Source organism: Sminthopsis crassicaudata, chromosome 5, assembly GCF_048593235.1.
Source record: "Sminthopsis crassicaudata isolate SCR6 chromosome 5, ASM4859323v1, whole genome shotgun sequence".
NCBI classification, from domain to species: domain Eukaryota; kingdom Metazoa; phylum Chordata; class Mammalia; order Dasyuromorphia; family Dasyuridae; genus Sminthopsis; species Sminthopsis crassicaudata.
In genome coordinates, this window is record NC_133621.1 from 40,988,499 (window position 1) to 41,010,139 (window position 21,641).

Genomic DNA, 21,641 nt, shown 5'->3' on the forward strand with positions numbered 1-21,641 from the left:
CTTTATTTTAAATTCTAACCTGAAATTTCTGAACAATTATCGTCTAAAAGACATAAAACAAACACAAATGAAAAATTTGCTAGTATCCTTTAAATAAATATTTAATCGTTATTCTTTTCTTCAGATGCTAAGGGAGATACTCCTCTTCTGGTGTTCTGGTTCCACTTTGGAGCCAGTAAAGCCTGGGGTCCATGTTGTCTCTTCCTGATGAGTGAGGCAAGAGATAGTTACAAGGCCTGACCTAAGAGATTTCAATCACCAAAGCTTAAGGATAAATTGGGTGAGTCCTGAAGAACTGATTCTTTGGAATACTCATGCTTGGTGATAAGTGTACATATTGCAGTCCAATACAGCTGGTTAGGGAGTTAAACTATGAGATCTCTAAGGGTCTGCTCATAGGCCCTGACCTGGAATTTGCCCTGCCTCTTTAAAGGCTCTATGTCTCCCGAGAGAGATGGCAGGAAGAGGGAAGATCTGACTGTTTTATAGTAATCATAAAAAATCACAAAACTATATGAATGTTCAAGGAAATACATGTGCACACAGCACACCTGTTTTTACATAATGAACTTCAACAAGAGATTGTTGCGAGCTGTTGTCTCCAGAAGCTGCCGGATCGCTCTCTGGGAAGAGATCTGCTGTGTCTTCTACTCAAATCTCTCCGACAGATTCTTCTTCCTGTAGTGAACCGTTGTCTCCAGGCAGTTGCTGTTAACTCTTGTCCAAAGAAGTGACTTCCCTTCCTGCAGAGAGCCCCGTCAAGCCTGATGCAATGCAGAGTCTTCTTCTTGAATCCTGGCTCTGAATCTCCTCCAGCTCTTATCCTTCTCCAGGCCGATCTGCTCTCTGCGCCCAGTGCTGTCTCTTTTTATCCTCCCAGAGAATGGGCGTGGGATAATGCAAGGGCTTCTGGGAAGAACCACCCCAGCCAATGAGCTTGCCCCCTCTATCAAGTCAACCTGAGTTCTCACCTTGTAATTGTCCAGAAAACCTGAATTCTCACCTTGTCACCATCCAGACAACCTGAGTTCTCACTTAGTAATCCTAACATCTCCCCCTTTCTTTTGATTTAGAACATAGGACAGTCATGACCTTGAAACATAAATCCATCAATATGGGAAGTATTACAGATAATTACATAAATGACCTTGAAACATAAATCCATCAATATGGGAAGTATTACAGATAATTACATGAATTACATAAGCACATAGTAACATAGTAATGTAACACATGCTAGAAGTATATAACATAATCATAATCAAATAATCATAAATTGAAAATTTATAAATGTCCATAAGTCCATTGTCCATTAGTCTCATCCTGTGTGAGGAAGTCCAATGATTCCTGCTGGTTTTTAAGTTCTTTAACAGTCTTCTTATTATCCATGCTCTTTCAGTGTCAGATATTTCTTAGATCTTCTCCTTTATTTTGAGGTCTTTCTCTTTTTCTGTCTCTCTCTGATGGATAAGGCGAATATGACTCGTTGGCACCCATCTGATTCCTTTTCCTGCTGAAGAAATACAAGCAAAACCTCTCTCCCAGGCAGTTAACCTATCTAATTTCCTTCTATTTACCACTTTCTAAATCTCTTCTCATCATCTGACAATTACATTGGAGTTGTTTGCACTGGACACAGCCCTGTTGGTTTAAAAGGCCTGTATTCTCCCCAAGTGTAATCCATTTTTGCAATCTGATTGCCTTTTGACTGACTTATCAGGTAATCCCTTTTTGCCATGTGATTGCTTCTCTGCTGATTGATTAAATCAGAGTCCTGGCCTTCTAAAGGTTCTTTGGGTGTAACATCAGCTGCCATCATGCCCCAAGTCTTTTTTGCCTGGGGCCCTGGACCTGGGTCCCTCATCCCATTTCCCTGAATTATTCTACACTCTGATGCCCAATGGAGTCCTCTGTTGCATTTTGGACATGGGGTTTTAGGTCTTCTCTCACCCTGTCTTCTCACTGTATCTCCATACCTACACTGAGCTCTTAGATGTCCAATTTTTCCACATTGAAAACATCGCCGAGTTTCTCTAGAAGGCCCTTGCCAGGAGGGACCCTGTCTTTCCACGTTCATCATTGTCCGGGTGTAAAAAGCATTTGTTCCCACTGTAGCACAGCGTCTTATGATCTCCTCTAAAGGAGCATCTTTGTCTAATCCCCATATAATTCTTTTGCAAATCTCATTGGCATTTTCCTTAGCCAGATGTCTGGTCATTATTTCTGTAGCTGAATTTTCTCCAATAGTTCTTTTGACAGCAGTTTGCAAACGTCCCACAAAATCTGCAAAAGGTTCATTGGGACCTTGCTGTATTTTAGTGAAAGCCTCTCCACGATCTTTCTGTCCAGGGAGGACACCCCAAGCTTTTATTGCAGCCTTAGCAATTTGTTCATATATTGTCATGGTATAATCAGTCTGTTCCGAATTCTCTCCATACTGACCTTCACCAGCCAAGTGCTCAAAAGTGAATTGTGTGTTAACTCCTATTTCCAAATTGCATCTGACTTGAATTTTACATAATTCATGAAATTCCGCAAGCCATAATAAATTTTCTCCAGGTTCCAGACATGTCCTTGCCATGGATTTCCAATCATTCGGGGTTAGGACTTCATAAGACAAACCATCTAGTAACATTTTGACATAAGCTGATGTAGCCCCATAAAGGGTACAACCTTTTTTCAAATCCTTAATTTTATTCAAATCTAAAGGTGCATATCTTCTCCTTTTTTTACCTACAGAGTCAATATTTTCAATTACAGGATATGCATGTATAAAATCACTTATATCCTGTCCTTCTCTCTTAGCTTTAACCAATGCTTTTTCTAATCTTGTCATAGGCTTAGGCTGCTTCACAGGCAATTCTGTTTGTGTTTCTGCCTCTTCCCCTCTTTCTTCCTCCATCTCTGAAGGTGGGGTTGATGTGGGCCTGTCAATAATCTGTTCTCTAGGCAGGGTTGAAGCTTCTTCAAGAGAATCATACCATAATTCCTCATTTAAATCCTCTTGCTCTAGGGAAAGATCTTGATCTTTCCTTTTTTCCTCACACTTCCTCCTCTGTTCATTTTTAGAACTTTTCCTTCTCCTACAACTTGCTTGATAGTTTAAGGCTAATTGAACTATGTTGTAGATATAAAATACTTCTGCAGAAATTGAACGAGGCCCATTTTTTGCTTGAAATTCTTTCATTTCATATCCCACTAGCTTCCATTTATCTACATCTATCTTTTCTTCCTCTAAGAACCAAGGCGATGTGTGTCTTAATGCAGCCAAGAGTTTAGCAATCTGTACCCAGGTTACAAGTAAACTCTGCTCCTCAATTATCTTGATTATACTCTCTATAGTACCACTCCTGAATGGAGCTGAGGTTGCTTCTGGGGCTGGGGTTGAGTCGGCTGAGGTCCAGGGATTGAATATAGCTAACATCTGCCCCATTTCAGCTATAAGAGATTCCTGGTTTAACCCTTAACAAGTTAAGTTCCTTATTTATCTATTAGCATGCTCACTTAATCTTTAACAAAGTTTCCTCGTTACTCACGGTTCTGGGTCAGAGAGACTGAGATCTAGATCGGAAGCTTTTCCACTGGAATCAGGACCGTGTCTGTCCCTGTTCGGGCGCCAAATTGCGAAGGTCTGGTCTAGCTCCTCTTGTCAGGATAAGCAAATGTCCTTGCCCCACGTGTGGACGCCAATTGTAACGAGCTGTCGTCTCCAGAAGCTGCCGGATCGCTCTCTGGGAAGAGATCTGCTGTGTCTACTCAAATCTTTCAGACAGATTCTTCTTCCTGTAGTGAACCGTTGTCTCCAGGCAGTTGCTGTTAACTCTTGTCCTTAGAAGTGACTTCCCTTCCTGCAGAGAGCCCCGTCAAGCCTGATGCAATGCAGAGTCTTCTTCTTGAATCCTGGCTCTGAATCTCCTCCAGCTCTTATCCTTCTCCAGGCCGATCTGCTCTCTGCGCCCAGTGCTGTCTCTTTTTATCCTCCCAGAGAATGGGCGTGGGATAATGCAAGGGCTTCTGGGAAGAACCACCCCAGCCAATGAGCTTGCCCCCTCTATCAAGTCAACCTGAGTTCTCACCTTGTAATTGTCCAGAAAACCTGAATTCTCACCTTGTCACCATCCAGACAACCTGAGTTCTCACTTAGTAATCCTAACAAGAGATCTATAGAGGAAGCTAGGTAGTGCAGTGAATAGAGCACCACCCCTAATGTAAGGAGGACCTGAGTTCAAATCTGGCTTCAGGTACTTAACACTTCCTAGATGTGTGACTCTGGTCAAGTCACTTAACCCCAAATGATTTGGGGGGGGAAAGACCTACAATGGGAACAAGCCAGAAAACCATTCCATTCATAAGAAAGGATGACAAAATAATGTACCCAAAGGGAAGAATTAGGTTATTCTGTTTAGAGAAATGTATTTCTGCATAAGTATTAATCAAGTGGCTCTAAAACATATGTGAGAAATTAATCTGAATTTGGGGGGAGGGGAAGAATATCACTTTTCCTCACTGTTTAAGGTGCTGGTCAGGTACCATCTTTCAAAATAACTTTATTCCCAGATAATTGAGAAAAGTAGAAATTTTCCAATATTTTATTTATTAGTTTCACAGATATACTTTGCTAGTACATAGTGCTAGAAGAAGTATTTTCTGCTCAACAGATGATAAAGTAATAAAAATCTTGTCAGATTTTGGAAACATGGTGAATACACCCAATAAAACCAGGAGTCTCAAAAACCAAAATATGTTGTTAAGATAATTAGAAAAGCTGCTTTTGAACATTCATAGAAAAAATACTAGAGAAAAGCACAGAGAAGACTGAGGCACACTGAATGACTCCCACACAACCCATTTACCAAAAGCCTCAAGTAAAAATGAAAAACAATGGTAGCACCAAAGTCTCCATATAAACCACAGTTATAGGCTGGGTTTTATTTTCAAAATGAAAAAAACAAAACAAAACAAACAAACCGTCTCCAACATTTAAAGTTAGAAAGTATTTTCTAAGCACCTTGAGATGTAGGAATTGGAATGGCATCAGAAGGCTGCTGAATAGGAGACAAAATGCTCCATTATACTTTGAGCTGCCACTTAATTTTTTATGACAAAGGAAACAGACTCCTAAGCCACGATGACTTTTAGGGTATCTGACCAGAATCTCGACAAATCTCAAATTTCCTGCTTTCTTTTAAAAAGATATTTTCCACACGCAATTTTTCAGCTTCCTGAAAAGAAGAGAATAAAAAAAATGAAGCTCCAATTCTCACACAATTACAAGTGCTTCTAGCACCATTAAGTTTAAAACATTAAACTCCTAAAACTTTCAGTTTTCAAACTACCTTTTAGAACAATTAAAATTAAATGTTTTATAATTATGATAAATAAGGTAGGAAGCATATTTGTTGTACGTATGACAAGGATCTAATAAAACTTAAATATTTAAAATGCCTTGAAGTGATTAGGATTTTTTAGTCTATATCAGTTCAGTAATAGAATTCTGATCTACTTTAAAAAACATATGAAAATTAGTGTATTAAAGATATCAACATTAAAACATACTTCTGTGAGTCTGGCATTGTCTTTCTTCAGTTTTACCAGGTATTGAATCTTCTGGTTTGGATTTGTGTGACCTACTAATTTTCCATTTTCTTCTGCAAGAAATTCTACTTGCTTTCTTAGCATGTTAGTTTCCTGGAATAAAAGAAGCAAAAATAAATGATTTTCATTATGTCACTTCATTGGGGGGGAAGGGGAGACAGAAGAGCACATATACACCTTAAGCAAAAAATATGGATAAGGTTATATTCTCTAGTCATAATGCTTTATTTATTTACAAGTGCTCCAGCAATTTCTAATCATAGGAAAAAAGAACATTTTAATAAAAAGAGGCTTTTATATGCATTGGTTCTACAGAGACAAGTGGCCTAAACAATACTGAAACAAATCAACCCAAACCTGCAAGATTTTATCTTTTTCTTCATAGATTTCTTCCAACTTGGATCTCAACTGTTCTTTCTCCTGGAAGGCTTTTGATTCCAGAGCCCTTGTCCTTTCTAATTCTTCCAATATTTTAATCTGGTTTACCTCTTTGTCTGAAAGGACATCCTTGACTTCTTTTAATCTATAAAGATAAATGTAATTTTATGGGCAGATGTTATTAAACTGTCTAAATCATTTCTTTGGGGCAGATAATATTCAAAACGGGTCCTGGGGTAGAAGAAAACTGGTCATGGGCTGTTCTAGGCTCTACTGCTCACAGTAATTCCATATGAAACACAAAGCTGGATTTTTGCAGTGATACACAGGACTTTTCATTTTATCTTAATAAATAATAAATAGCTGCTGGCATTTAGGAAAGGTATAGCCTAGCAGTTATTTTATACATTTATATTTGGTGCTAATGTGTTCTAGACTACAGAATTCCAAGCTGGAAAGGGTCTTAAAGAACCTTGGTTTCACTTGATGGATTAGGAAACCCAGAAGTTAATCCTTTGAATGTGCTACTGAAGACCAAGTACAAGTGAATTCTAGGCAACAAAAGGAAATTTCTATGGCCACCTGCTGAAAAAGTACACATTTCCTCCCTCCTCCAAACTTATTTTATCCACAGCAGTTTGAGAAGTCTTAGCACTGAGTATTGGCTAGGACATGGAAAAACTGGGATTCTGTGAAACTATGACTGCAGAAAATGAGAACTGACAGGGCACCAAGGGGATGGATGGGTGCTCTTGAGAAGGGTTGTTAATAGTCAAATAGAAATGGGAGTCACTGGATCCCACTTAAGGATTCTTCTGGGATATATACTGAATTAGAAAACCACATATAAACATTATCTGTGTTCTGATGTTTCGTATGTTTGTTAAATAATCCTCAATTACATTTTAAACAGGTTCTGGTGTGGGCTGCAGGTTTGAGCTCTTTGATTTACAGAAAACCATTCTAATAAATAATCTTATCTAAAAAGAATTTAGAGGTTCAGGAACAAATGAAGGAGTAGGAGTAAAAAGGAAGTAAGATGGTACCCATACAAGAGGGCTGCTGCAAATATCTCTTTAGAATTTAAAAAAAGAAAAAATCACCATTATACTAAGATTGATAAGTCAATCTCATCAATAGTTTGACTTAAAATTTTCTGAATACAAAGAAATGGCTAAAATGAAGATACCACACTTTCCGCAAGCATTTTAAACTCTAATACTGATCAACAGTCAACTTCCCATTTTTGAGTCACTGCACATTAAATTTGAAGTTTTTCTGATTAATAAGAACAGAAAAAACCACACTGGTATATATCCTTTTGTAATATTACATAAAAATATATGTAACATACATATAGAAAGACATATGTATAGTTATATAATAAACCTTTTTAGTCACTTAGAATGTCATTGTGTTAAAAAAAAATTTTAATTACACAAAAAATTGCAGTATTGCCAAAAGTAATACTTTATTAATCTAACAAATGCTTCTACCTTTATAATTGGAGAATGAAAATATTTACAAGAATTAAAATTATAAATACATGAAATATTTAACTTACTCTGCTTTTATTTTCAGCATTTCTTCAACTGCTTTATTCTATATAAGACCAAAATGGATACATATTAATATGATTAAGTTTCTAAAAAGACTGTTTAAAATAAATTTTTAAAAAGATAGAAATTGCTCTATTTGTTTTATATCGTATACTGAAGGAGTATAAAAAATTAACAGCACAAGTTAACCTGCAGAAGATAAAATTTTTGCTTAACTTTGTAGTCCTAGTGAACAGACCAGTACCCTGCAGATATTAAGTGCTTAATAAATATTTGATTCCTGAATGATTTCAAAAGAAATATTAAATCTTTACTTCAAAAACTTGGAATTCACAGAACGTAATTGATAGAATCTCCTGACACATGCCCAACTCTTTTTTATTGTTGTGATCATTGTGAATGCTAGTAGTTTCTTTATAATAAGACAAAGTTTATCAATATTCAATTTTAAACTGTCTGAAGTTACCACTATATCATGTCCATAAAGTAATACCAAGGAAAAAATATTTTAATCATAACCATAAAATTATAGGCAAGGAAAGGGAAAGGACTTCAAGTTTGCTAGTCCACCTGTGAGACACATCATGAGCTGTGTCAAGGATGACCTTCCCCACAAGGAGCCAGCCAGGCAGCCTCTGTGAGAAGGGGACATCACTTTAATGCCTTTGAGGCCAGTGCTTTCATTGTGGGACATTTCTAAGTATGTTGAACTGGGCCTGCTTCTGCTCTGTGCCCTTAAAGATCAAGAATCAGTTCCATCACACAACAGCATTTAAATCTTTGAAGACTTCAATCATGCTCCACCCGTTCCTCTTCTTCAGACAGACTATCTCTAGTTTGTTTCATTGCTTCTTGAATAGCATGGCTTCAGATCTATAACCAAGATATCTTCCTCTGGATGCTATCTTAATTTTGTCACGTATGAAATGTGGCTTCCATAACTGACATAACATTCCCAGTGAGGTCCCACCAGAAAAGAAGCAAGATGACACCCTGCTTCCTTCTATTACTCAATTAGTTTTCTGCATCTATATTACTATTGTTTATGATTGATTGGATTTTATTTTACATCATGCTATATCATGTTTGTTTGTTTTTTTTCCATTAAGACATCATTTCTAGCTGTTATTTCATATTTTTGAAGTTAATTTTAGAGATGATGACCCTGTTTTGTGTTGCAATGAAAATATTTTATAGTTAATGAATTGTCTGTGAGAGGCAGCAGGGTATATGGATAAAGAACTTGAATTCGAGTTCCACCTCTGACAGTTAGGACAGATGTGTAACCTTTTAGTATCCTTAGAATCAAAGTAAAGTTCAGTAAAGATTGGTATATATATATTTTTTTTTGGTTTTGTTTTGTTTTTTAAGTTAGTAGTTGTAGGTGATTCAGACTAATCCCAATAGAGAAAGCCATCTGAATCCAGAGAGAGAACAGTGGGGACTGAATGTGGATCACAACATAGTGTTTTCATTTTTGTTGTTGTAGTTTGCTTGCTTGTTTTGAAAGGAATGTTGAAAACTATCTTTGCATATATTTTGAAAAATAAAGTTATTATAAATGACTATCCCATGGGAGGAAAAAAGAACTGCTTTGGTTGTATCTCCCCTTTCCCCTCTCCTCAAAAGAGTTTTTAGCATTTGGTAGTCAATATGCATTAAGAATAACTTTCAAACTCTAAATGAAAACAACAAAAATGTTCACCTAAATAAGAAAGGAGATTTTGGATATTTTCCCTCTGTCTTAAAAAGATGATAAACACACCTTAGCGAGTCTTTCTTCAACAATTTCCTTTTCTTGTTCTTTTTTCAGGTGATGAATATCTGGATCTATTTGATCACTATATAAAGAAAATAACAACAAAAAATACTGACTTTTTAAAAACAAAATATGATTTTATCTGTTTCCCAAAATCAAAATTGTATATCAGGCAATTATTAACACCTTCAGTAACAATTTTATTTGCCTCGGTGGAGGGAAGCCTTGACCTATGATTCAATTGGTGTAGAGAACTCTCTGGTATTTAAATTTCTTCACAAATGTAGATAAGCAATTCAACTGTAACTTATATAGTCTTATCAAGCTGCCCTGCACGTTGAAAACTTAAATGATTGGTCTCTGGTCATACAACATGAATATAAAAAGGAATTGAGGTGTTCCTGACTCCAAAGGCAGCTCCTCTAGATAATACATCAAACTGCCTCTCATTAGTATCAACTAAATTTAAAATTCCTACCAGCAGTAAATATGTCTCAATAATTTCCAAGTACTACTAAGAAAGTACTTATTAAAACAATTTTGGAAACTGCTATACTTTATTAACTCTTAGCTCTTGCTTATAGGCAAGAAAATTAAAATTTCCTGTTTAAAAAAAAAAAAAAAAACCTTCATTCTTTAAATAATCACAAGTAACAAGCAAGAGGGTCTTAGGTAATTTTTCTTACCTGCTTCTCTTTTGCTTCTTAATATCATCAAGTTGGCTCTGCAGACTTTTATTTGTCTCTGTTAATTGCTGAAGTTCTAAGCGTGTTTTCTCGAATGCATGTAATTGCTCCTAAAGACATAAAACATGCCTTTCAGGTGGAGCCAATATGGCAGGCTATGTGCAGCCACCCAGGTGAACTCCCCATCACTTCCCTCCCAATAACTTTAAAATAAGGGCTCAAATCAAATTCTGGAGCAGACAAGCCAATAAAAAATTGAGGTAAAATATTTCATAGACTAAGAAAACATAAGCGGTCGGCAGAAGTCTCTAATGCCTGGGAGGAGGATGGTCTAGAGCCTACACATGCAGCAACAGCCTAGATTATAAGCTCCCTATTAAGGGCAAGGATTCTGTTGTTTCTCTTCTTTTTATCCCCAACAATTAACATAGTGCCTTGCACACAAGAGGCACTTAATAAATGGGAACAGGAAAAAATAGTGTTATGGTAGTCTATTTTGCAAATTTTATCATCCTTACCCCATCCTCAAATCTTAACTGGCACCTAAGTCTGATGCATTTTATAGCGCAGACCATTAACACCATGAAGAAATACTACTCTTGATGTATTCTTATTTCTTATGAATATGTAATTGTTGGTAGCCCAATAACTTTTTTCACTTTTAAACCTGACAAGCAGAATGCTGCTGGAAAAAGTCAGGGACCTATGTGTGCACCAAGTAAATGTCTGTAATCTGGACATTTATCATTGTATAACAATCCTCTAAAAACTTTATTCCAAACCTTTCAAGATCATCTCTTTTACCAGATGATCTTACCTATTTTATTGAAAGAACCAGCTCCTCCAACCTCCCTTCTCACTATATTAAAACTCTTAAGTCCTTTATCATTCTTGCCTCCATCTCTCTGATTCCAAGAATGAGTGGGCCGCCTCCTTGCCAAAGTTAAAATCCTTGCTCCTGTTGCCTCCCTATAGCTTCTTATTAAAACCACAGTCAGACTCCACACCAATCTTTAGTCTCTCCTCATCCTTTGCCTACAAGTATACTTGGGCCTCTAATATTCTGAAAACAACCCTTTTTCTCTTGATCTAGGCACCCTCTGAAGCTAATATCCAGACTCCTTCCCAATCACTATTTATCTAGCTTCTTGCAGTCTGGTTTATGCTTCCATTGTCCTAGGTTCTCTCCAGAGTAACTCAAGACCTCCATGTTTCCCAGTTACGTGGCCCTTTGGAGCTTTCGTCTTCATTCTTTCCTGAGTAGTGGATATCATCAACACCCATTCTTGACCCAAAAAGAATGCCATCACTTTCTTGAGGTAATACTGAAACTCCCTCCCTCACCAGGTAGTAAATATGAAGAACCAAAAAAAAGCAAGTGGTTCTTCTGTTGCCTCAAAGGAGAGTTTTCGATCTGTTTAACAGGAACTTAATTAAGTACCTTCAGTCTAAGGATTTCAATGTTTTTGACATCTCTTTCTTCATTCAGTTTTGTTACAAGATGCTGCAAGGAGATTGTGGAGGCTCTTCGGTCTTCTATTTCTTGCTCTTGTGTTTCTAGGAGCTTTGCCAGATTTGCTTGAAAACTAGGTGGAGTTTTAGGACTCTGCAAAATATATATTTTAATTCTTAAATTTTAGTAATTTTAACAAAAATTATTTTTAACTGCACTAGCACTACATACCTAAGAAAGCTTATTAGTTTATTGTCTTCTACTTAAAAATCTAAAGAATATTTTGTTATATCAGCCAAAAGACACAGAGAAAGAATACCTTCACTACTAATAATACAAGTTGTTTCAAAGTTTACAAAACATTTAAAAAACACTTTCATTTTAGATTCATAGCAACCTGCAAGACAAATTAATTACTATTATCATATTTTGTATGGTAATGAGGGTAAGGGAGGTTAAGTGACTTTCCTAAGAGCACATAGCTACTAAATGTCAGGAGACAGGATTCAGACTCTGGTTGACCCTGAATCCAGCATTTTCCTGTAATGTCTCTTAATTGTGTGTAAACATTTAAAAAAGTTCTAATTATGATTTTCAAATGGACATTTGTCATCTCTGAAACTGCTATCTTTGCTTGAAAACAGAACTGTTGTTTTAAAAGTACCTGTGGAAATCCAGAAGCAGAATCCATCACACATTCTAGGTGTCTCATTTTCAAACTATATGCATTCTTCCTCTGTTCCAATTCTTTAACTTTTTGACTTAGCTATGAAAACAAAATGAAATATTAACTTTGAAAAAAATGCAGGTTTCATGTTCATAAAGAATATGCAAGCTTTTCAAAAGATATGAAAACTGGTTTGAACATTTCACAATTTGAAACAGAACAAAATGTCAAATACCCCACATTTCCCCTCGAAAGCCCAAAATCCTACTAAAGTTGCTGCTCCTACAAGATGGCTTATTCCTACCACTTTGCTAGTTAAAATTAATTTTTTTTCATCTTTAACCCTGTAACCACCCATTAAATGAATAAACCTTTTATCTACTCACTGTCAAGATAAGTGACACATTTCTGATAACCTATTATTTGAGAGAACAAAATTGCCTTTATAGAATTATATTAGAACATGTTCCTAAAGATTCAAAATTCAACATTCTCCAAATTTATTTAATAATTTCCTGCAAATGATCTAAAAAGCTTATGTGGTAGCTTATATAGATTGGCTAAATGTAAATTATAAGTTCATTTTAAATTCTTACGGAGATAGCCTCATCTAAGTATACCTGTTCCTGAAGTTCCTCAATGAAAGCTTCTTTCTTTGCTAGTTCTTCCTGGGTAGACTGAAGCAACAGAGCATGCTTTTTAGAGGCTTCTGTTAATTTGTTTAGCTGGTCAGTGACATGGGTCAGATCTTCACACAACATATCTTTCTGTTAGAATATAACACCCCAACCCCAAATGAAAAATGGAAGATTATTTATGCAAACACCATGAGAATTCAGTAACCATTACTTTATATACAATTCAAAAAACTAAAATTAAATGTCACCATACATTTCTCTTATATCAATAAATAAAATAGGGGGGGGGGAACATCTAATTTTTAAACCATCTTTTTTTTTTTAATTTAATTTTTTTTCCCTTAAGATATCCCTTTCTACTTCACTTGTCAGTGTTAACCTGTAAAACAGAATAAAAAAAGGTAAAACTAAATTACATGTCAATTGAGTGTGACAGTACATACAATGTGCCATATCCATAAATCACTTATCTCTGCACAGAGGGAGAAGGCACATTTTCTCATCTTTTCTTCATTGACAAGACTGATTAATATAATTACACAGCTACTTTTTTTTTTTTTTCCCTTGCTGAGGCAATTGGGGTTAAGCGACTTGCCCAGGGTCACACAGCTAGGCAGTGTTAAATGTCTGAGACCAGATTTGAACTCAGGTCCTCCTGACTTCAGGCCCAGCACTCTATCCACTGCATCTAGATGCCATCTAGCTGCCCCAGCAATTTCTAAAAAAAAAAAAACTATCAAAAAAATTTTTTGGCAAAACAATCCGGGTTAAGAGTCTTTCTCAAAGTCACACAACTAGTAAGTGTCAAATATCTGAGACTGAATATAAACTTTCAATAACATTTTAAAGTCACAATCACAAAACCAAATCTTAGCTAACAGAAAAAAATAAAAGACCACCTCTTTCTTGCAAATTTAATTACTGGAGAAATAATGGCAGACCAAGGAATACCTGTGGCAGTCCAGCTGGCATCCCCAGGTCTCTGTGCTTTCTCACTTTTAAAGATCTCACTTAAACAAAATGTGACTAAGGTTTTTAACAGGAACTTTCACTCCAAAAAGAGTGGCCAGCACTTAATTTGGAACTTTTTTCCTTCTGTGAAGAAGAATGAATGCACTTAGTGAGACCAGAGAGGCCTGACACTGCAATATGCTCTGGAACTAAGGGCTAGAGAGCTAAATTTTAGATTAGGTTTGAAGTACTACTGAAGGAAGGCTTGCTTAACATCTGGCATAATTCTCCTTCTAACTAAAAACCAAACTAAACTAATCTAACTAAACTAACTAAAAAAAGAAATTAAGCTAAAAAAATGTCAACCAAAAATCTAAGAATGTTTTCATTTTCTTGGCATTAAAATATTTCAGACAGTCAATAAGCATCTCATAAGTGGACAAGATACTGTGCTAAGAGTTGGAGTTACAAAGAAAATAAAAAATAAAGCATCAGTTTTCCTGAGCTCACATTTGAGTGCCTTATTTCTATACTGTCCTCAGTTACAGAGCTTAGAATTTAGAATTAAGGTATCATCTAACCCCCACATTGGGTCACATAAACTGAATGGCGTAGGAGACAATGGAATCATGATTTACTACAAATAAATATTTGATTTGTATACTTAATTTATATATATGGGATCATAAGTAGAAAAAGTTTAAGAATCTCTAATCTAACATAACCTCTCATTTTATTCAGAAGGGAAACTTAGATTCAAAGAAAAGCCACTTGTTCAAGATTAAGCAATAAAGCTTAAGGGGTGTGTAACAAGAAGCATGACTAGGTCTAGAATTCAGTTCTCTGATTAGAGTGCTCTTTTCTATCTCTTATTATGTTATTTGAGAATAAAACAAATAGTAAAAATCCCAGAAAAAAACAAAAACAAAACAAAACAAAACAAAACAAAACAAAACAAAAAAAAAAAAAAAAAAAAAAAAAAAAAAAACAAACACACACAAGAAAAAAGATATGATACAATGGAGTGCAATCAGCAGCTTTCCAGAGGTAAGGAACCGATTAACTGCCCCTATCAGAAATTGGGGTGGATTCCAAGAAGTCTAAGTGAGAATGTTGCTTTTTTTTTTTTTTTAAATGAAAAATCGACTTTACTGTTTATAAAAAATGTCCACATTAGTCATGTTACAAAAACAAACAAAAACATTCCCAAAACCCCAAACAAGAAAAAAGTAAGAGAATGGTGGGGGAAAAAAAAAAAAAAAAAAAAAAAAAAAATTATGTCCCCATCTGCACTCAGAGTTCATCAGTTTTCTCTTTCGAGGTTGCCAACACTTCATCATGGGTCCTATGGAATTGTATCATTGCCCATCAGAGTGGCTAAGTCTTCCACAGTTAATCATCTTACGCTATTGCTGTTACTGAGTACCATGTTCTTTTAGCTCTGCTCGCTTCACTTTGAATCAGATCATATGAGTCTTTCCAGGTTTTTCTGATTTCTTACAGCACAATAGTATTTCATTGCAGACACATACCGAAACTTGTTTGGCTATTTCCCAATTGACAGACAACCCTTCAATTTCTAATTCTTTGCCACTTCAAAAAAAGTTGCTGTAAATATTTTTGTATGTTTAAGTCCTTTTCCCTTTTCTTTGAGACAAAACAACAACAGCTAAACTATTTCCCTCTTCTAATCTATTTATCCTTCTCATTTCCCCATTTCTCATTTCCAACACAACTACTAATTCAATCATAACAACATGAAAAATTCAAAGTCCTCTTTGAGACTCTTTTTTCCTTATCCTCCAAAGTCAGTCTGGAGCCACAAGCAGAGTCCGTGTCTTCCTGATTGAGGCCATAGCTCTGCTCACTGGGACATCTTACTCCTCTTGTTTAAGAAAGAATATTCAATTCCCAATGCAATCAATGTTAAATATTTCTGGGAAGAAGTTATCTGATTTTAAACACCTTTTATTGCTTAATAGTCTAATATATATAAACACCACATACAATAGACACAAATTTACCTCGATATCATCAGACAATTTTCTCAAATCAAGAGATTGTTTAAGCTCCATAATCTGTTGTTCTTGTTTCTTTAACTCTGCTTTACAGTCATCTTTTTCAGTCAAGGTAGAGTTATATTTGCTCTGAAGAACAAAATGTTATGATCAAAAGAGCTATTCATCTGAAGACAATGCAAATTAAAATTAATTTTGGCATGTAGTGAAATCCCAGCCTGATGACATTAGATTACCATTTATCTGGAAAAATTGACAGGACATAAAACAGGTAGTGAGAGAATGGGCCATTTGGTATTGAAGACAAATAGGCCATGTGATACAAATCATCACAGATACAAAGAGTCAATAGAGATAAAAGTAAAAGATAAGGCCAAAGCAGATGTAAACTTGCTTACAAAAGATTATGAATGAGGCCCAATACCTTTATACTGTCACTTGGTCTATTTTATCTTCTGTCCCAATTTATATGTCCCCAAGAGGTTGTTAATCATTTTACCATATGCTGGCTATGGCTATACTTTTCTCCTGATTTATAGATTTGCTTGAGACATAGAATATGATAATGCTAATCTTAATCACAGTCTTTGGAAGACTATTTTATTAGTAAGAATCATGGGATAACAAGTTTTGGTTAAGACATAGGGCAGAAATGCAGAGAAATGAGAAGACAGAGGCTATAGTCTATACTAATGAATGATGCTGTAGCTCTTTCAAACAAAAGTAAGGGGAATAAAGGAAAATATTAAGTGGTAATTTTCTATGCACAAAATTATAGTAAAAAAAAGAAAATCCCATGCAACAGTTATAATGATAATATCTTATTACCAGTAGAACTTACTTTAATGTCCTCTAGTTCTCTTGTTAACATATCTATATTCCCATTTTTCTGACTAACAGATGCTCTCAGGTCCTGGATCTGACTCATGAGGTCAACCACAGCTTCCTAAGAACCATAAAAAAACAATATTTTATGAAAATAAATCCATTATTATTTGTTAACAACAATGACCAGGAATTCCTAGTTCTAAGTTGCCAGTCCATTTTCATTTAAAAGGAGCCTGTTCTAATTGACACCTCACTTATGCTTCACACTGTTGTGCCTGGCTGCATACCAAGGGACCTGTAAAGTTTCAGGGAGGTTCTTTAGAGGTGAGAGACTGGACAAACTAGGAGCGCTTACCCAACTGCCAAGATCAGTGCATTTGTCTATTTCTCTCAAGGACAATTTAATTATTAGTAGAAGCCAAGGTTTTGATCCTTAGATGTAAAAACAAAGATTTGGAAATTGCCTCCTCTTTCAGCCTTCCCTGGGATCTCACAAGTGTGAAACTGACTTTAAAGGAAGAGAGTCACATGACCTGCAGCTGCTAGTTGAGAAACTGACTACTTGGGCCTCAAAACACAACATCTAGAGTGGCAGGCTTGAGGAGACAGACTATCTAATATTTTCTTTGGTCTTTCATTTAAATTTCAGCTAATTAGTTAATTAATCAATCAACAGCCATTTATCAAATGTCAATTATCCATAGGCACAGGGGATACAAATTCAATAAATAAAATAATTCGTATTCCCAAACAGCACATGTTTGAGCAGAATTGACAAAATGTATATCAAGTTTATGTATCCAGAAAAAAATATTACAAGCAAGAATGAGTTAAAAGTAAAAATATGAAGGAGAAGGACACAAGTCATTTTGCCTTTCTCTTAAAGGAAGAGGAGTCTTTGAAATGGCTGGGATGAAGTGGGACATTCCAGAAACACATGGGAGAGAGATAGCTGTGTTCAAAGAGCAGAGAAGATTAATGGGGCTGGAATGTACAGAGAAGGAGGAAAATTAACAGTAAGGCTAGAAATGTGGGAGAAAAGTTATGAAATTCTTTAAAAAACTAAATGGAAGTATTTTATTTGATACTAGGGGCAATAGGGAGCCTGGAATTTACAGAGTAAGTGTGTAATATTATTTAGTTCTACACTTAAGAAAAATCATTTTAGCAGCAGTAAGGCAAATGGGCTGGAATAGGGAGATCCATTTGGAGGCCATTGCCAGAACTAGAGAATTGATTCAACAAATGAAACTTCCAGTAACCATATCCCTCCCTCTAAAACATAGCACCAAATGCTGTAAAAATAAACTCTGATAATTGTAACAATGCCCTCATATTTTACTCATTAAAATTAAATATGCTCTTAAAGACCACTCCTATATAAAAGATAATTCTTAATAAGCTTAGTTGTATGGTTTCTTAGCATATGAAAACAAGAAGCTAAAAGAATAAAGGTTATTAGGGAAGGAGGTACACATTGCCATAACTAATGAAATATACCCCCCCTTCCCTTTTTTTGTTTCTTAGCTACTGAAGGGTAGCCTTTGAATATTTCATAAGTTAGGAAAGACATCATATACTCATTATAAAAAGCCTACGAAATGCCAGCCAGTCAACAAACACGTATTAAGTACTATCATATGTGCTACGTGGTATGTTAAGCATTGGGGATACAAAAAGGCAGAAGATAATGCCGCCTTCAAGAAGCCCAGTCTAATTGCAGAGACAAGCACATCACTATATGACACTAAAGACATGAGGGTTCCTTCCACTCCTCTTTTAAACCTACTACATGTCCCTCCCTATAAGCAACAGCAATATTTCAATACTTGTCAACCTTTAAAAGAGGAAACAGGCCTAATTATCTCAACAAAGACTTGTACTTTGACTCTACTGGAGTAAGAATACCTTCAAGCTTCTTACCTGGTCAGCAGCCTTGGTCTTTTCCAGAGAGGCAATAGTCTTCTCAGCCACGGACAAACTCTGTTCTAGTTTCTCTATTTTTGCTGTCTAAGGGAGTGAAGGGAAAAAGGTAGATAGATTGTTTTTGGAATTAAAATTTTCCTCATGGATAGCAGCATATTTACATTCTATTTTAAAATTACAAGAGTAAAACTCAGATCTATTTACAAAGTTAATTAAAATTAAAACAGTGAATATTGGTTCAAAAATCCAGCTGTGATCAGACAATGTTTGTCAAAGAAATCCATCTCAGAGACCACAGCTACATATTATATAGAATTTCTGAATCATTGCAGGTTAGAAGCTAGTTTAATAAAATAGAACAAAAGACTAGAAATTTTATTTCCAATCTCCCAAAATGTCTTCCCACTATACCTATTAGGAAGTACAAAATCTCCAATGCTGACATAACAATGTGCTTGTTACCTGCTGCTCACACTTGGCAGTCTCCTTCTGTTTTTCCTGTTGTACTGAATCAAGAATTTCTAAGAACTTCCTGAAAAAGAAATATATTTCACAAGTGACTTGCTTCAAACAAATATTCTATGAATCTAAGCAAACAAGACTGAAAGAATTAACTTTAAGTTAGCTTTCCTACTGTGATCATACAATATATATCAGATCATATAAAGATGTGGGATTAGAAATAGACATTTTAATAACAATTGTTTTCAATTTCCTAAAATTCAATTTTGATTAGTTTAGAGATGTTCAGATACTTGACAGCTAATTATCTATCCTAGTTACTGTTTATAATTTAATTTAAATTTATTTTTAGTAAAAGACAGTAACAATGACTAAATGGCAAATATTTGACAAGTTCAATAAAATTTTAAATTTTTAACAAAAAGGACCTAAATTTATCTGAAAAAGCTTTTAAAAAGTTATTGTTTCCAATATAGTATCAGAAATAAATATTTAACAAAAGGTATTAAATATAAAATATTCTATAAATCTGAAGAAAAAGTACTAAACAGTACTTACTTAGAATTATTTTCTTTGTCTTCTTCCAACTTCGATATCAATTTGTTATTACGTTCTTTTTCTGTTTCTAAAAGCTCCAACAAACTCTAAAGGACACAATTTATAAAAATTAATTATTGGCCTATCAATACCAGTAACACCAATCAATAAGCATTTTCTAGAGCCTATCTTGTGCAAAGTAAAACTATGTTAGACAAGGAGGGAAATTATTTGAGTGGGACTTCAGATGGGCATTGAATTCAGGGGAAGGATGCAGGTTAAGTGGTGGAAGGTAGGAAGAAAGGACTTCCAGATGAGTAAAAATTGGTGGGAGCCAACACTATGTCCCATTTGAGAAACAATGAATAGAATAGTCTGGCTGCCAAAATAGCTTTGGAAGATAAAACTTCAAGGGAAGTGGGATGGGAGAGGAAGGTATGAGCTGGCTTGAGTGGAGGCCCCAAAATGTCTAGTGATAAGAAAAAAAGATACTATTTCATAAGCAACGGGGCACCATGGGTTGCTGAAGTTTTTCAAATTAGGATATAAAATGAACAAAATGGCCAAATTGTAGGTTAAGAAAATTTCAGTACTTTAATTTAAATCTATACATTTAGCTATAGTCTCTCCTAAACTCAGTCTTAATTCATCAATTGCCTATTGGACACCTACAACTTCTGTAGGTATCTCAAAGTCACCATGATCAAAACACAACTCATTATCTTCACCAACAAAACCACTCATATCAACCATGATTGGAATAACTAGTTGTCAAATTAATCTAAAACCCAAACTGGCTATATCAAATGGATAAAGGAGTGTGAATTCTAGCTCTTGAATGGGGCTGAGTATTATAGATTCTGATCCCATCATCAGAGGCAATAACTAAAAATAAAAGCACAAGCCTTACGCTGAGTTCAGTTTGCAGAGTAGCATTTGCTTCTTGGCTGTCTTGGAGTTCCTTGGAAAGCTGATCAGTCTCAAATTTCATCACTTCCTGGAGGTTATCATAGGAGTCCTGCAGGCAGGCTTTTGTTTCAAGCACCTTTTCATGCTCTAGTCTTCATTGTGAAAATATTGTGATAATGTTAAATAGGGATATTCGAAGTATTTTAGTTATTCAGATTATTTAGAGGTGTATTATTTGCAACTTAATTGCACCACAGCAAACACAACTTAAGTTGGGTGGCGCCCAAGAATTTTGTTTGAATTACAATTTTTAAAATATTTCAATTCCATCCAATTTCTCTGTGCCAGGGAAGATGGGAGAACTCAGGAACACTGATTCATTTTGAGAGAAAGCTATTTCCACTGCACCCCAGGAAGAGGATGAGCAAGGAGATTTGCTGATAAAGTCAGCTTCTTCACTAAATCTTAAGCAGTCTCCAGTGTGGTCTCAATACATGTAGGACTTGCTTTTCAAAAGCTGTTTGTTAAAAAAATTTCTGTTTTTAAAATTAAATCATTAAGCACAATAGGCTCAATAATTAAAGAGAATCCTGGATGAAACAAAGAATTTTTCATTACTCAAATAAATATACTTTTTAATAAGTTTCATTTACTCATTTATGTAGAAGTCCCTTAGTTTAAAACAGACTTTGACCAACCAAAATAAAATCCAAAAAATCTATACACTTTTCCATTACAGAATCCCTCTTAATCTTCATTCAGAATCCACTAAGATTTCCTCTTACTTCTGATACAGTTCTAGTAACCCTGTTTTTCCCCACTTCCCCCCACCCTCCAAATTAGGAGGAATATTAGGGAGGGAAAGGGAAAGCTGCTAAAGAAAACACAGCTAAAACAGCAAAAAGTGACAACAGATGAATTGAGATGGAGAATAAAAAAATTTTAAAAAGCACAAAGCTATGGGGTAATTTTTTAATACCCCTTGAGGGCATTACTGTTACCACACAGTATCACAACGGATTCTCATAATCTCACCCTGTATCAAACAAAAGTTGCTTTAAATTATGGTTAGTATATTTTGCTTAAGAATTAAAATGAAGGGATAGCTAGATGATATAGTAAGTAGATTGAGCACCAGCCCTGTAGTCAGGAGGATCTGAGCTCAAATCTGGCCTCAGACACTTATTATTTCCTAGCTGTGTGACCATGGGCAAGTCACTTTACCCCAATCGCCTCAGCCAAAAAAAAATAAAATAAAATAAAACAAGATAGGTA

The 21,641-nt window shown here is 35.4% G+C and overlaps 1 protein-coding gene across 1 annotated transcript in view; it reads right to left on the reverse strand.

Annotated features, from left to right (window-relative positions):
• Positions 1–4,561: 4,561 nt before the first annotated feature.
• The window catches only part of KIF15 (kinesin family member 15), a 46,237-nt gene continuing 29,157 nt past the window's right edge, over positions 4,562–21,641 (reverse strand). The window contains exons 21-35 of the mRNA XM_074271692.1: positions 20,368–20,518; positions 19,479–19,564; positions 18,921–18,990; positions 18,456–18,542; positions 16,546–16,650; positions 15,711–15,833; positions 12,718–12,864; positions 12,095–12,196; positions 11,419–11,583; positions 9,978–10,087; positions 9,298–9,373; positions 7,538–7,575; positions 5,953–6,118; positions 5,557–5,688; positions 4,562–5,222 (exon numbers count right to left, since the gene is read on the reverse strand). Of these exons, the coding sequence (XP_074127793.1) occupies positions 5,136–5,222; positions 5,557–5,688; positions 5,953–6,118; positions 7,538–7,575; positions 9,298–9,373; positions 9,978–10,087; positions 11,419–11,583; positions 12,095–12,196; positions 12,718–12,864; positions 15,711–15,833; positions 16,546–16,650; positions 18,456–18,542; positions 18,921–18,990; positions 19,479–19,564; positions 20,368–20,518 (1,645 nt within the window). The 3' untranslated portion in view covers positions 4,562–5,135. The remainder of the gene's footprint in view (positions 5,223–5,556; positions 5,689–5,952; positions 6,119–7,537; positions 7,576–9,297; positions 9,374–9,977; positions 10,088–11,418; positions 11,584–12,094; positions 12,197–12,717; positions 12,865–15,710; positions 15,834–16,545; positions 16,651–18,455; positions 18,543–18,920; positions 18,991–19,478; positions 19,565–20,367; positions 20,519–21,641) is intronic.